Source organism: Papilio polytes, unplaced genomic scaffold (assembly GCF_000836215.1).
Source record: "Papilio polytes unplaced genomic scaffold, Ppol_1.0 DF822733.1, whole genome shotgun sequence".
Classification (NCBI taxonomy): domain Eukaryota; kingdom Metazoa; phylum Arthropoda; class Insecta; order Lepidoptera; family Papilionidae; genus Papilio; species Papilio polytes.
The window spans coordinates 2,209,536-2,223,768 of NW_013526471.1; the positions used below are offsets into that span (position 1 = coordinate 2,209,536).

Consider the following 14,233-nt stretch of genomic DNA (forward strand, 5'->3'; position numbering starts at 1 on the left):
AAGTGCCGTGGTTTATTAACGAAGCTAGAACCGCAATCAATAAAATGGTTTTTATATTACAATTTATAAACTAATAAATACACGATTTTATTTAATCTATATTTTCACAAAGACCATCCTAATTTTAGAAACGTTAAACGTACTTTTACCATATGAAGTTGGTAAAAAAACAATAATCCAGTTTCTGAATTGATTCATTATTTTTTTGGAGCCCTAGGTCGACAACAAGCATTCTAAAACACTTCTTGTATTTAATTATCGATTATTGATGGTTGTTGTTAAAAATCTAATATTTAATATGTATTACGTAAAACCAAATCCAGTGTTTTTTTAATCACCTAATTTCTCATTTGACCTCTTTCATTTCGGCATTTTTACCGCGGATGTGTCAATGTTCATTTATTAATTGCACGTCAATGTCAAATCCTCTAGTGTTCAAATATGTAGTCGTTATAAATTAAAAAATCTAAAATCATATAAAAATGCAGAAAAACAATCGCTTAGGTCGGACTGTTGCGAACAAACATGATGTACAGACTAAAGTATTGTTTGCCAAATGTAAGAAAGTTGAGAACAATTTGAATGACAAGTTTCGTTTGGAATTGATGAAGAATAGAAGCTGTTATTTCAGTCCAGATACAAAAGACGCGCAGCAGGTTACTGAAGGTGTGGAGAAAACTGAGGTAATAACATTCAAACTTTGTGGCAGCTCGTTGTTAGTTGTTAGCGGACGTCTGGAAACACTGTGGATGGCGCTACTGCGCAGGAGTGTGCCCCGCCCCCACTTAACTTGACGCCAATAACTAAACAGAAATTGCGAGCCGCTATAAAGTTTAGATGGTTTTATACATTTCTATTATACGGCTGTTGAGGTTGATATCATTTTAAATCTATAATCACAAAAGAATGCCTTAGTTACTAACGGTGCCGAGTATTACAGCAAACTGATAGTTCCAAGAGTATGTAAAATTTTTAGTTTCAGCATCCAGTGCGCGTGCAATACTCTGCACAGGAACAAACCGATTCAACTCTGCCTCAAGACATCAAAGACCTCTTATGGAAACTAAAGCATTTGCTGCGTAACGTATTACCTGAAGCAACACCGTCAAATCCGTTGAGTGTTACTCATAGTATTTATAAAGATATCTACGATTTTCCGAAACATGTCACGCGACCTCTTTTACACAGAGACGCTGAAGTTTTAACGCAACGTAAGTTATCTAAAACTTTTGTGTACTTAGCTTAACGTTGGTAGACGCCCATCTAGTCCAGGAATTGATTGGCCAGTTGATTGCACCTGTCTTCTGTGTGAAAGAAAATCGGCGTTTCTTCAGAGTGCGTGCCGAGGGCTTAATTAGTCCTCTTTCCTGTCCCATCCTTATTAAGACAAGATGGAATGGGGAAGTGTATTTGATGGTGCGATTTCACTTTACCTGTTTTTTTTTTAATATTTCAGGACAGTCAAAGGCTTTTGTACGTTCAAATAGAGTACATATTCACAATGAACCTCGTGTAAAAATAATAGCGGAGAAGTTTGCGAGATACAAGAAGGAAAATGTGGAAATAAGGAGACTAAAGGAGCGTATAGTTTGCGTGGAATACGATGTATTTCAGTACGGTAGTTGCTCGAAACCTATGCAAACTTTAAGAGCTTATTTTTCGGTTAGACAATTTTGCGAGATTGAAAAAGGTACTTGTTCCGTCTTGCAAATGTTTTTTTTCCACTATTTAGCATTATTTTTAAGTACGTAATTTGGTTTTGTAAAAAATAATGTTTAAAAAAAATCTCTTCGAGTTACAAAAAGAACGTTTTAAGAGCTCTTACAGATATCAAACTAATAATTTTTTTAACGTTATTCAAATATCAAAATAATTTAAGACGATTTCCATTTTTTACAATGTTTAATATAAAAGAAACATTTGTTTTGTGCATTTTTCTAATCTTTACTTTTTCAGACATTCCGTCAATTCCGTCAGCCGTCAAACGTAATAACAAAATAACGGATGAAGATTTAAAATACGGCGGCGAAATTGGTATAGAAATAATCGACGCGAAAATACCAGAAAACAAATCGTATCTTGAAGGTCTAAAAAGGGTTTTGAAATGCCAACAAGCGAATCGAATAAGAAAAAACAAAAATCTAGACCCAATGTATTTGTATGGGATGGCTAAACAAGATATGTTGAACAATGATTATTGCTACACGGATCTTACAAAGGCAGAATTAGATGAAATAAAGGATTTAATTCTTAGGAAAACGTCATCAAGCCTTCATGGAATAACTAGAAAAAGATTGACAGCAGAAAGAGATACAGATAAACAAAATGAAAGGAAAACTGGCAACACTATTTTAGATGACTTATCTAGATTCATATGTTAATAAAATACAGATTAGAAAAGTTATTTTATTTAAAAATTTGTGTATAAAAGGTAGTAACACTTATATAAAATATAAAATTATTTTTATTTCGAAGTTTCTGGGTTGTAAGCCGGATCAAGGCCTAATTTCTTCATTTCTACAGCCATTTCGAATAAGTAGTCGTAGCATTCCGTCCTAAAAGGGAAATATACATTCAATGTCACTTCTCACTAATGTCATAAATGCGAAAGTTTAGATGGATGGAAGTTTATTAGAGTTTGTAGCCTAAACTACTCGACGAATTTCGATGAAATTTGGCATAGATTTAGAGCATAGTCTGGAAGAAAACGTAGGTAACTTATTTTTTAATTCTACTCATATGGAGTCGCGGCCGAAAGCTAGTATACAAATCGTAAGTAACAAGGACGTTAGTTATAACTGTGGGAACACTGGTAGAGGTAGACCTAGAAAGAGATGTATGGATTGCGTGAAAGGTGACATAATCAAAAAGGAAATGATGACTGAGATGATGGATGATAGAGTTATGTGGAGGGAAAAACCATTGCGACCTTACGGGAGTAGGATAGGGATGATGACGAAGTTGGAACAGTTCCTCACATGGTCTTTGCTTGCTGCCAGCTATCCCCCCACACGTAGACGCCATGTCTTCGCACCAGGACTGCGCTGGTCCCCGGATACTGCAGCATAGCCTCCCCCAGGCTCGCAGCCAGGTCCCGCTCAAACGGTGTATTCTCGATTATTGGTACAACTAGTTTCTCGTCATAGCGAAGGTAGCGGCCTAGTTGGGAATCTTTTATACCCTAAAATATACAAACACTTTAAATAAATACTAGAGTAACGGCATAAAATGCACGGACTCGATGGTGCCAGTACGCGTTCCCTGTGCCAGTTGATTGCCAGTCCAGTTATTTGGCGCTACTGATCTGTACTTGACAGGGGTTAACCACACTCTGAACGTTGACCCTACCTTATACCAGATATTGTTTGAGGGATACAAATATACTTTAGTAATTTTTTTTACTTTTTAAAAATAGACATATCAAAGACATATATAATAAGATACAATTATTTTATGATTTAAATTAATTTGTTAAAAAAAATGGATGAATTTTGTAACAAGAGTACACTGTATTGTTATTCTTCAAAGATAATCTTTTTATCTCACTAGTGTTTTAAAGAGAAAGTTTGAATGGATGGATAGATGGATGCTTGTTTGAGTTTGTGCCTAAACCAATGAATAGTTCTCGATAAAATTTGGTATAGATGTATAGGATAGTCGGGAAGAACACATAGGTTACTTACATTTGTTTTTTTTTATTGGAAACAAGTAGTGTTTATTACAGTTTTTTAGTACAAATTTTAGTTTTTTTTACAAATTAAAATATTATAATTGAGTAATGCCGTAGGGATCAATATTGAATAGCCTAGTTTCTAACTTAGGGATGGAAGGGAAGGCACAACTCTTCAGTTTCGAGTTCGTCTCCGCCGACGCACAGCGTCCCCCCCGCACCCCCGCACCCCCGCGCCCCCCGTCCTGTCGAATCGCGCGTTGCGGGCTAGGGCACGCAGTAACCGTCGCGACGCGATAGCGAATAAAGCCGGCGTCCTCTCACCCTGAAGAAGGACCCCCTACGGGTTTGAAACTGGTCTGTGCTTACACCGAAAGTTCCCACGTGAGTTTTAGCCGTGTTATAAATAATATAGGGAAGGCTCCTTTCAGTGGAGAAATATGTGCTGAATACTTCCTCTTACCTTTATCATCTCCTGGTGTGTGATAACAAATTCCTTATGATAGAGCAGTGTGCAGCGCACGGCGTGCGGCGAGTGGGTGTGTATGACAGCGCCCGCGCCGCGGTCACGATACGCCAACATGAACAGTGGAGTGCATTGACTCTTTTTCAAACTATAATTAAAAAAAGAAAAAAAAAAGATCGTTTCTATGGTAGAGATTTAATTATAGAGGAGGCATAGAGGACACCAGGCTTTAATTAATTTTTATTTAATTTCCAGCTTTCGACTCAACCCACGACTAAATTTTAAATAAACAATAGTGAATAGTCTGTGTTCTTCCAGAATATGTGGTATACATTTATGCCAAATTTTAGGATACAAACTCCAACATCCATCCAAACATCCACAGTGGAGTGCATTGACTCTTTTTGAGACTAAAATTAAAAAAAGAAAAAAAATGATTGTTTCTATGGTAGAGATTTAATTATAGAGGAGGCATAGAGGACACCAGGCTTTAATTAATTTTTATTTAATTTCCAGCTTTCGACTCAACCCGCGACTAAATTTTAAATAAACAATAGTGAATAGTCTGTGTTCTTCCAGAATATGTGGTATACATTTATGCCAAATTTTAGGATACAAACTCCAACATCCATCCAAACATCCACATTCATAATATTTATATTTATTTATTCCATTTCAATAATATACATTTTCATACATTTAAAGTTGTAAGTACTATCAGAAAAAGTAATGGTGAAAAAATTTTGTTTGCTGCCACATCTATATATTTTTTAAATGTCTTTATTGGTAATAGTCAAATTACAGGTCATAAAGTTAAAAACCTATATCTTACTAATATCATAAATGCGAAATTTTATATGTATAGATGTTTGTTAGAGTGTACATACTAATCTGCTGAACAGATCTTGATGAAATTTGGCATAGATGTAGAGGACAGTCTGGAAGAACACATAGACTTACGTTTTTTTAATCACTCAGGCAGAGTTGCTATTGAAAGTTAGTAATTTTTTATATGGATAAGGAATCTTACAGGAATAAAACTTCATTACCTGAGTTACTGGCTACTAAGTAAAAATCTGCTTGAGGTTAAAGTTAACATAGAAAATAAACTTCATTCTTCTTAATCTTTCTCCTTATCCTACTTCCGTAGGGTGGGTGCGACAGATTTTTGTCCTCCACATAACTCTATCATATGTCATCTCAGTCATCACTGCCTTTTTAATCATGTCACTTTTCACGCAATCCATCCATCTCTTATTAGATCTACCTCTACCGGTGTACCTCCACACTAAGAAACTACTTACTTTTTCTCCAGTGGTGGTAATTCCAAATCTTCATCATTAATAGTTTGTACAAACAAATCATCTGGCTTCATTCTCTCCTTTTGAACACCAGAGGGCGCTATGTAGATTTTATCTCTGAAAAAAACAAATAAAAGATATTAAGTCATAAAATGGGAAGTTTTTTTTTATTTTATTATTAACGAGACCTCTAAATTCGGCACAGCCAGAAACAAAATTGTTTTAATCTTTTCAATGTGAAACTTTAGATGGATGGATGTTTGTTAAAGTTGGCTGCCTAGACAGCCAAACAGTTTTAGATCAAATATGGTGTGGACATAGAACATCAGAAAGAATGCATAAACTGCTTTTGTTTTTTTTATTCTTTAAGACAGAGTAGCGGGCAAAAGTTAATTTAATATATATGTAGAAATTATAAGTATACTGTAATTATTATTGTTACTTACCCTTCTTTTATTGATATTCCTCCTCCTGTACCTGTGACCCATCCTAAGTGATAGAACTGTTTACACAGTTCTGGTATGAGATTTCTAGGATGTTCCTAAAATCAATCTTACTAATATTATAAATGCGAAAGTTTAGATGGATGGATGTTTGTTAGCATTTGTAGCCTAAACGGCTGAACGGATCTTCTTGAAATTTGGCACAGGTTGTAGCATAGTCTGGAAGAACACATAGGCTACTTTTTATCCTGGGAATAGTCATGGTTCCTGTGGGATTCATTAATTTAGTTTAATAATGTTTACTCTATTATTCTGCAACGGTTCAAAATATCTTATTGAAATTTGGCACAGATATAAAACAAAGTCTGGAGTACACATGGGATAAGCTTCATCCCCGAGAAATATCCATTTCCCGAGGGATAAGAAGGATTAGTATGTTTTCTAATACCATGGGGACAAAGTTACGGGCAACAGCTCGTATTTAATAAGATTAGATAAAATAACCAACAAATTTAATTGTTTTATACTTTTTTTAAAGACTGAAGAGTTATTTACGTAAATAAATGGTGTTTAAAACATATTCTTATAGTTTAATAAAGTAATAAATTTCTTGAACGACTTACAGCACTCAATTCCGACATGGTCTTGACTTCCGATACTATACAATTGTGATGCAAGATGTTTCTTATCTCTGAATGATTTTAATGTTCCTCTTATTTGCGTCTCATTATCACTGCTTCAACTAAGTAAACTTTTCTTAGTCTAGTTGTGTATGCTACATTTATTATTACTTATTAGCGAAACATTAAATGATTTCATATAAAAATATAATAGAAACTCTTATAAATTTAAGAAATAAAGTCGTAAATGCATAATAAACTATGTTAATAAGTTTTTGTGTTCTTATTTTAAAAATTTTCGAGATGTCACTGTCATCAGCTACAAATGTCAATTTGACGTTGAGAAGTTAACTTTTTTTTAGAAAGTGTTTACAAAGAACGTTATGTAAGACTTTCATTTAGTTTTTCATATTGTGACGAGAGGAAATGAAAATTAAAAACTAAATGCATATAAAATGGCACACATTGTATTGATGGATTTCTTATTTGTGTTAAATCCAGTTTTTTTTATCACTAGTATAGTAATTAATGCTATTTTAGTTCATATCAAAAGAACTAAAAAAGTCAAGTTCTCTGTCATTTTCTAAAGAAAAATAATCTTCAAAATTTTTGTGTGTTTAACTCAAATAATTACAAAAATAGTTTTATTTACAGATAAAACCCTATATCTGCACCAGGTAAGTCAACTACTTCCTTTAAGTGAAATACCCATATAACATATTTAAATAACTAACCATTTTCTGTCCATCAACATTTTAAGTGTTTTATGTTAGCAGCTACTCGAAACTGTATTAAAATGAAGGAACTGCCTAGTTGTTTATTAAAACGATATCGTGCATTGGACGAGGTAATAAGGGACTTGCGTACTGTCACGGAACGCGCGCCACCTCATCCGAATTGCGATTGTGGCTGCAGGAGTGACCGTGGCATAAAGCTTATGTGCGAATTTTGGAATATGCTCAAAGATGATCCTAATTTTGATGTGAAGGTACGTAATAAGGGCCTTTTAACAGAATTTTAATGAACTATGTTACTCACTGATAACGTAGATTTTAATGGTAAAGAATTTTTTAAATTGGCACAGTAGACTTTGAGTTATTTTAATACATACAAGAATACTAAAAACAAATCTTTCATCTTTATAATATAACTATAGATAAGTTACCATAAAGAGTTCGTATTTGACTAATTTAACAACCAAAGAAAGATTAGACGATTAGGTAATTCTTCTTTAATATTTACTTGTTTCATGATTATCGTGTATATGCTGTATTCTCGTACTTGTTTTTACCTCTCGAATAGTTGGCACTCTTTTTTCTGTGCAGCAAACAGTTACCCGAACGGGATCCCAAATAGTTCGTCCATCGTCAGGTGTTGAAAAATGTGAAATACATTCCAAACCTCTGTGTACGACTTGCTATGTTGCCAGAAATAAGAAAACTTGCAATAAATGCGGCGATACTGACAAAAGGTGAAAATATTGGAAGTTTTAATTGTAACCCATTTTGTTAACAGTGGTATGGTAATCGCATTTTCTTTTTAACAGTTGCAAGCAAGAACCACCCATAACTCCAACTCCTATCAGCTCTGTTACTGAATGTGGTCAAAGTACACCTATCTGTTCGGTTTTATGTAATTTTGAAGAGGTATTTGGAGTTAATATTACTTATAAATTGATAGACACTAGATACACACAAACAAACCAGTACGACTTGCAATCTTTCAAGGAGCGAGTGTACCATTCCCTCAAAGCTGGCAACACTTCAGTAGTTTTTCAAGTCATGCATTGTCCATCAACATGCAATATCCCATAAATCATTTTGCTTTGCAGGCTTTGATTATTCAATTATAATAATAAAAAGTAGTGTACATTTTTTTATTAATTCGACAGGCAGCGTCATTCGATCAGAAATGTACAGACAAACTTAAGGAATTAATGGAAACTGAGATGCAATTAAAAGACGCGATTCAGAAATTAGAAGCGCGGGAGAAAGAGAGCATAAAAATGCTAAGAGAGGCGGACTGCATGTGGATGTCTATGGAGGGTACTTATAAGAAGAAAATGGTGGAGACATTTGAGAGACAGAAGTTATTGGAAAAAGAGGTTATCTTATTTCTGCAATTTATTTGAAAGCAAACTAATTACTTTTGATTTCAATTCGAGATACGACGTATAACCTTATGTATATACAATTTGTTGCTTTTAGCTAAGAGGAGTTGAGGCAAGCACTAAGAAATGGCGTGAAAACATGAAAGATCTAGAATCTAAAATTGATAAAGTGGATAAATACAGAGGCGACGTTAGGGACAAAATAAATCAGAAGAGTAACGATGTTAAGTATCTAGATTCGGAAATAAAAGATTTGCAGAGTAGGTTAGAAAATAACAAAAAAGAAATTGAAGCAACTAAAAAGTCAATAGTTTCGAAAAAGGAAGCAACTGACGTAAGTGTTTTATGATCATTTATTACTGTACAATTAAGTAAATATTTTTTTGGTAAAAGTACTGTACTGTAAAATAAATTTAATTTGTTTTGGAAGATCTGTAGTTTTTGTACTTCTGAAACATGTGATTCAAATTATTGATATGACAGAAAAAGATTGCAAAATATAAAGAAGATATAAGGAATTTGGAAAAAGTTGTTGCAGAGGAAAATAAGACAAAGAAGGAAAAGGAAAGTGAAGGATCCAAAATCATCAAGGAAGCAAGAGACGATTTGCAAAAGATTTGCGGCGTTTTATTAAAGAAGAAGTTAGAAAACGAGGATTTGAGAGCAGAGGTATTATCTCCTGTTTAAACAGATAGCTCGATATGTAATATTTTGCATGTATATTTCGCTTTTTGTATTGCTTTCATGAATAATTCTTTTACTAAAAAAACGTTCATTAATTTGCTATTTTTAGAGAGCAGCATTGTCATCAGAAATAGAATTATTACTCCAAGCACGTGACAAATGTCGAGATAAATGTGATTTAAGACAAAAATCAATTGAAAACCAAATTCAGAATCTCGATAAAGATATTAACAACCAACAATCGAAGTGTGGCAAATGTAACCAAGGGACTGATACGGTCGAAATACATAGATTTTGCAGCGACTGTCCAAAATGTTTGGAAGAACGACGTTGCGCCTTGCAAGGCGATCACTGCGGTATCGACCACACAATGGACTGTATTTGTACAACGGTGAAGAGAAAATTTTTGGATAACGTGTTTGAAAATATGTACACCGTGTTAGACAGACAAATAAAGAAAGGCAGCGGGAAAGTAGTAGCCGATCAGATTTTGGATTGTCTAAAGAGAAGTAGGAACGGTAAACTAGACGATAGAACAAGAAAAATGCTACAAGAATTTATACTGACCGTTGTGAAAAAACATTTGAATCTGACTATAGTTGGCGGCGCTGTTAAAACTAGGTGTGAAGTAAGTATTTGCTATTCAATCTTATTGCTAATATACTATTTAGGATTAAATTTGGAAGATTAAATAAATAAGTTTGAACGTAAATCTTAATATCAACTAATGATATAACTGCGAAAGTTTAGATGGATGTTAAGGCTTGCATCCTAAACTGCTAAACAAATCTCGATGAAATTTGGTATACATGTAAAGCATAGTTTGGAAGAACACATAGCTACTCACTTTTTTTTAATTCCAAGCAGACGGAGTCGCGAGAGAAAGCTAGTGTTTAATACGTATTGCTTTGAAATTCAGATGGATCCAGACATGTACAGGCAGTTGATGATCTGTCTGCAGAAAGTTCAAGTATCGAAGCCGGAAAAAGTTGACAAAGGGACAGCATCTAAAAAGGTAATCTTTAACATTACTTTAATTTACATTTTTTCTAATTGTTTAACTAATGCAATAAAATGCAGGCGCCGTGCTCTCGTTGGGGAGGAGCCAGCGAGTGCAACTGTCCTAGGGGTCCGAAGGATTGCATCTGTACGAAGAAAGCCCCGCCCGCGCCACACGACCCCTCGCCCTGTCCAGTGGACGACGACTACGTGGATGTAAACACTTTAACATTTCCATTTATAGCTTTAATTATTTCTCAAGATATCACCATCATTGTCAGCTTGAGATCGTCCACCGCCGAGCGTAGGCTTCCCATATCGATTGTAATGATGCCTGGTCTTCTGCCGACCGCGTTCAGCACACTCCCGCAATCTTGACCGTATATATCATCTCAAGATGTAAAACAACTATTTGATACACAAAAGCTAATCGTAGATCCTCTTATGTCTAGGTGTACATTTGATTTCAGCTCTAAAGATTTTCTTTTATGTTTTTTCAAAATCCTAGAATCATAAACGAGTACAGATTCTATCTCTTTGCTGGAGGATTTTAGATTTTCAAGTTAAATTTTTTCAGGATAACAAAACACTATGTCCTCACCGACATAAAACAATCTGTGGACCGGATTGTGGTAAAGAAGACGAAAAATTCAAGCAGATGATGGATGAAATTGCGAAATCGAGATGTGACACTTGTAGTGGTTCGACTTGTAAAATGTCAAAAAATATGAGAACGGCGCCTTGTGTGTTGGAACCAGAGATATCTTCCTCAATACCGACAAGGGACTCTGTACCTAAACCTAAAATACAACCTACTTTGACGCATCCGGTATGATTAACTATCTATTTTGTTTATTGGAGCAGAAAATGTTAAAATAAAACAAAAAAATATGTTAAAAAACCTATTCAAACTTCACAAAAGTGATAGGTATTTTAAAAATTCGAACTATCATGCTACTTTTTCATTTTCATAGCTTTAGGCATGTGAGTTATTTGTTGTACACAAAAGCAGAGTTTGCTATTTTTTTTCTAAAATAGCGTTTTGTTTATTTACTAATATTTCTGTTAACCATTCTAGGTAAGCTTGAAACAGATTGTTTTAGGTTATCGTTCACGACAATAATCTAATCTCGAGATTCGAACCCTCGACAGCAAGATGGGTAGTCCGTACCCCAAACATCTAGGCTACTGCCAAAGTATTTTATTTTGAAATTTCCTTTGTAAAAATATTTCTGTTTTCAGGGCTACTGTGATTGTTCTTATCCAGCGACCAATTCGAAATTCGAACAAGGTATTTATTGGCTTGTTTACTTTTTATGGGAGTACAAAATATTCATTGCTTGATTAACGAAGGTATCCGCACCCAGGTAGCCAGCCGAGAAAGCGACTTATCGCTGAAGTGATGGGGAGTTATAATGACGGCCATGCCGACCAAATCAGCTCAGTAGTCAGTTCTGACACCACGGTAACGATATAGAGGAAATTTACCTAATCCAGTGTACCGGCGAGGAAACGTCAAGTAACTGTAAAATGGTTAATTAAATTTGATGTATATTGGATTATTAAATATTTACTAAAAGCGTAGAAGTTTTATTTACCGCAGTAATTAGTAGTATTAGTGTTTTTTTTAAATAATTGCACTTATTAAAAAAAAGTTTAAGCTTATTTTAGCATAACATAAATTAAATTTTTTTAAATTCCTAATTATTGTCAAAATCGAGACTGTTTGTTTTGTACTCTCATAATTAAATACATTTAAAATAAATCCCAAAAGGATATGTTTGTAATTTTCTAATAATTCACTTGCAGATGAAAAACAGTTAAACAATAGAGAACAAGCCGCTCAGACTACATGCCCTATAACAATTTGTTTAAACGATTGGTTTTTAAAAATAGCAGAAACACCATCCGGTGCCTCGGTTCTTGAATTTGATAAGGATTTTGTAAAAGTTATTGAAAATAAGAGTAAAATGCACCCACACTCATTAACCAAAATAATAGTGACAGACTCCGGTCAAATACTGATCGAATTCAAATCTGAATTTTGTACTTCAAGTATAGACAGAATAATGAAGCTCAAAAAAGTTTTACCAGGATGTTTATTCTTCAAAGGAAATAAAAATGTATCAGAATTAATTGAAAGAAGTATACATAATATGCCAGAAGTTAGTTTAAATTTAAATGGAGAAAACAGTCAGATACAACCTAATGCGATTTTAAGAAAAACTCCTTCGGGAATCGTTTTGATTATTGCCACAGAGCCTCTGGACCAGGTTCACGACAGATTGCTCGCTTTATTGCCCGAAACATACACAAAGTTAAAGGTATTACAAGATGATGACAGTATATATGAGTTTCCAGGAGTTTTAAAATCTACACCTTCAAGAAATTATGTTCTCGCTATTGATAAGGAATTTGAAAAATGTTTAAAAGCAACAGTTAAGAATATAATCAAGGATGATAGTACAGCTATTCTCACATTGAGGAAAAGCGAATCCGGAAGTCGTATGGTGAAATTTGGATGCTGCAGTAATGAACCTCAAACGGAGATAGGTATTTTAAAGAAAACACGATCGGGAAACATAAAAATAATTTCGAACGTACCTCGTGATCTCAGTTTAGTTACAAAAGTTATTTCCGAATCCGAAGAAGCAATGAAACTATCAAAGTGTTGCAGGGAATTAATTATTAGTTTACCAAAACCGAAATTTCACCAGGTCAGAATGCAGCAACCTGATCAATTATACAATATTTATGAGAATCGATTTTCTTCATCTAGAAAATCGGATAAGTTAACGAAACAAAACCAAGTTGGAAAATCACTGGGAAAAACTCCTTTAAATAGGGCTTTGAAATCGAATTTTATTAAAAACATTAAAAAATTCTTGGATTCTTCAAAGTCCTTACCAATTCAGTCCACCGTATCTGATAGCATGATTCTATTTGTTAGAAGACGTAGTTCTAAGGCTCCTGTATTATTAAAGTTCACTCGTTCGAGTAACATCTATGTATCTAAACTAAAGAAGGGATCAAATATAGATGTTGCTGCTATTAACAGTTCACAGCTGGATGATATATTACAGAACAGACGAATGGTAGATAAATTAGTCGAGACTACAGCAATAGTACGACATGAGAATGATTCTTGTGATTTGTTAGAATTCGACTCAAACATGACTATGTTATACCACGAAGTCTCTAAACTCATGCAATCAGACACAAATGGTACAACGAAATCCTCTAGCAAAGATATCGCACTTACAATACGTGGAAAAAGGAATTCGAATAAATCGGATAAAACTAAGCCGCATATTGTAATTAAACCGACTTCGGGGATGTCTTGTGTGTACCATAACAGTGATTATAATGAGTTGAGTGAATTAGGTTCTAGAAACATTATTGATGTTGATATTAAAGCAGTAACAAATGGAGAAGGGAGTGGAAATGAAGAAGTTAAAAAATCATGCTGGGATTCTTTGAGATTCCTTCCTCCGCAGCTTCCTTCTTTCCTTGGAGAAGTTATTCACATGTATAACTAGATATTACACAATTGCAATACACCTGTTTCGATATTTTAATTCTTATGTAACTTTTAAACCATATTAAATAGATATCCTGATTCTGTAACTTCTATTTGTTTTGTAGAAAATAAACACAATGTCTTAAGAAATTAGTCAGCAGAAATAAGCAGTTAACATCCTGAAATAAAGTGTTATAAGAAAAAGGGTCGTGTCTAAGTACACTTGAGATTACTCTGACGCAAGGGTCGGTACTATAAAGTTTTACCGGCCGATCGATGCAGGACACTGACTCATTTGTATTCCGAGTGGTAGCTACACAAAATCAAGGAGTATGTGATTCGATTTCTATGCGCTCTAGATCTTCATAGAGTTGTGCTTACATTTAAAAAATATGCTTTAGTTTTTGATAATTGATTTAG

The 14,233-nt window shown here is 34.3% G+C and overlaps 3 protein-coding genes across 6 annotated transcripts; 2 read left to right on the top strand and 1 right to left on the bottom strand.

Annotated features, from left to right (window-relative positions):
* The first annotated feature begins 388 nt into the window (after positions 1-388).
* Positions 389-2,395, top strand: LOC106105680. 2 transcript variants are annotated; one of them, XM_013286106.1, is made up of 4 exons: positions 389-683; positions 983-1,211; positions 1,457-1,690; positions 1,957-2,395. In XM_013286106.1, the coding sequence occupies exons 1-4, from the start codon at positions 483-485 to the stop codon at positions 2,379-2,381; spliced, it is 1,089 nt and encodes a 362-aa protein (XP_013141560.1). In that variant the 5' UTR covers positions 389-482; the 3' UTR covers positions 2,382-2,395. The 2 variants fall into 2 exon arrangements, with proteins under 2 accessions (XP_013141560.1, XP_013141559.1); XM_013286105.1 differs by having other exon boundaries at positions 390-683; positions 977-1,211.
* Positions 2,396-2,411: 16 nt separating this feature from the next.
* On the bottom strand, positions 2,412-6,727 carry LOC106105681 (probable methylthioribulose-1-phosphate dehydratase). 2 transcript variants are annotated; one of them, XM_013286107.1, is made up of 6 exons: positions 6,504-6,727; positions 5,884-5,978; positions 5,441-5,554; positions 4,134-4,284; positions 2,979-3,181; positions 2,412-2,555 (listed from the first exon to the last, which is right to left on the bottom strand). In XM_013286107.1, exons 1-6 carry the CDS (start codon positions 6,519-6,521, stop codon positions 2,465-2,467), a joined length of 672 nt encoding a protein of 223 aa, XP_013141561.1. In that variant the 5' UTR covers positions 6,522-6,727; the 3' UTR covers positions 2,412-2,464. The 2 variants fall into 2 exon arrangements, with proteins under 2 accessions (XP_013141561.1, XP_013141562.1); XM_013286108.1 differs by having other exon boundaries at positions 2,468-2,555; positions 2,935-3,181.
* A 341-nt stretch (positions 6,728-7,068) lies between these two features.
* On the top strand, positions 7,069-13,912 carry LOC106105823. Of its 2 annotated transcripts, XR_001225757.1 has the most exons (14): positions 7,070-7,177; positions 7,274-7,488; positions 7,826-7,971; positions 8,047-8,146; positions 8,392-8,604; positions 8,708-8,944; positions 9,094-9,279; positions 9,404-9,922; positions 10,214-10,309; positions 10,375-10,509; positions 10,871-11,122; positions 11,536-11,584; positions 11,661-11,826; positions 12,103-12,195. XR_001225757.1 is itself a non-coding variant. In XM_013286286.1 (13 exons), the coding sequence occupies exons 2-13, from the start codon at positions 7,297-7,299 to the stop codon at positions 13,830-13,832; spliced, it is 3,855 nt and encodes a 1,284-aa protein (XP_013141740.1). In that variant the 5' UTR covers positions 7,069-7,177; positions 7,274-7,296; the 3' UTR covers positions 13,833-13,912. The 2 variants fall into 2 exon arrangements, 1 of the variants encoding a protein (XP_013141740.1); XM_013286286.1 differs by lacking the exon at positions 11,661-11,826 and having other exon boundaries at positions 7,069-7,177; positions 12,103-13,912.
* Positions 13,913-14,233: the final 321 nt, after the last annotated feature.

Bases quoted from the DNA above. Each gene is read 5' to 3' on its own strand.
- LOC106105680 (XM_013286105.1), top strand. From the start codon at position 483: ATGCAGAAAAACAATCGCTTAGGTCGGACTGTTGCGAACAAACATGAT. The intron at 684-976 runs GTAATAACATTC...TAAAATTTTTAG, and splicing joins AAGGTGTGGAGAAAACTGAG to TTTCAGCATCCAGTGCGCGT. The intron at 1,212-1,456 runs GTAAGTTATCTA...TTAATATTTCAG, and splicing joins CGCTGAAGTTTTAACGCAAC to GACAGTCAAAGGCTTTTGTA.
- LOC106105681 (XM_013286107.1), bottom strand. The intron at 4,285-5,440 runs GTAAGTAGTTTC...TTTTAATTATAG, and splicing joins TTACCACCACTGGAGAAAAA to TTTGAAAAAGAGTCAATGCA. The intron at 2,556-2,978 runs GTGAGGAACTGT...TTTCCCTTTTAG, and splicing joins TGGCAGCAAGCAAAGACCAT to GACGGAATGCTACGACTACT.
- LOC106105823 (XM_013286286.1), top strand. From the start codon at position 7,297: ATGAAGGAACTGCCTAGTTGTTTATTAAAACGATATCGTGCATTGGAC. The intron at 8,945-9,093 runs GTAAGTGTTTTA...TTGATATGACAG, and splicing joins CGAAAAAGGAAGCAACTGAC to AAAAAGATTGCAAAATATAA. The intron at 9,923-10,213 runs GTAAGTATTTGC...TTTGAAATTCAG, and splicing joins CTGTTAAAACTAGGTGTGAA to ATGGATCCAGACATGTACAG.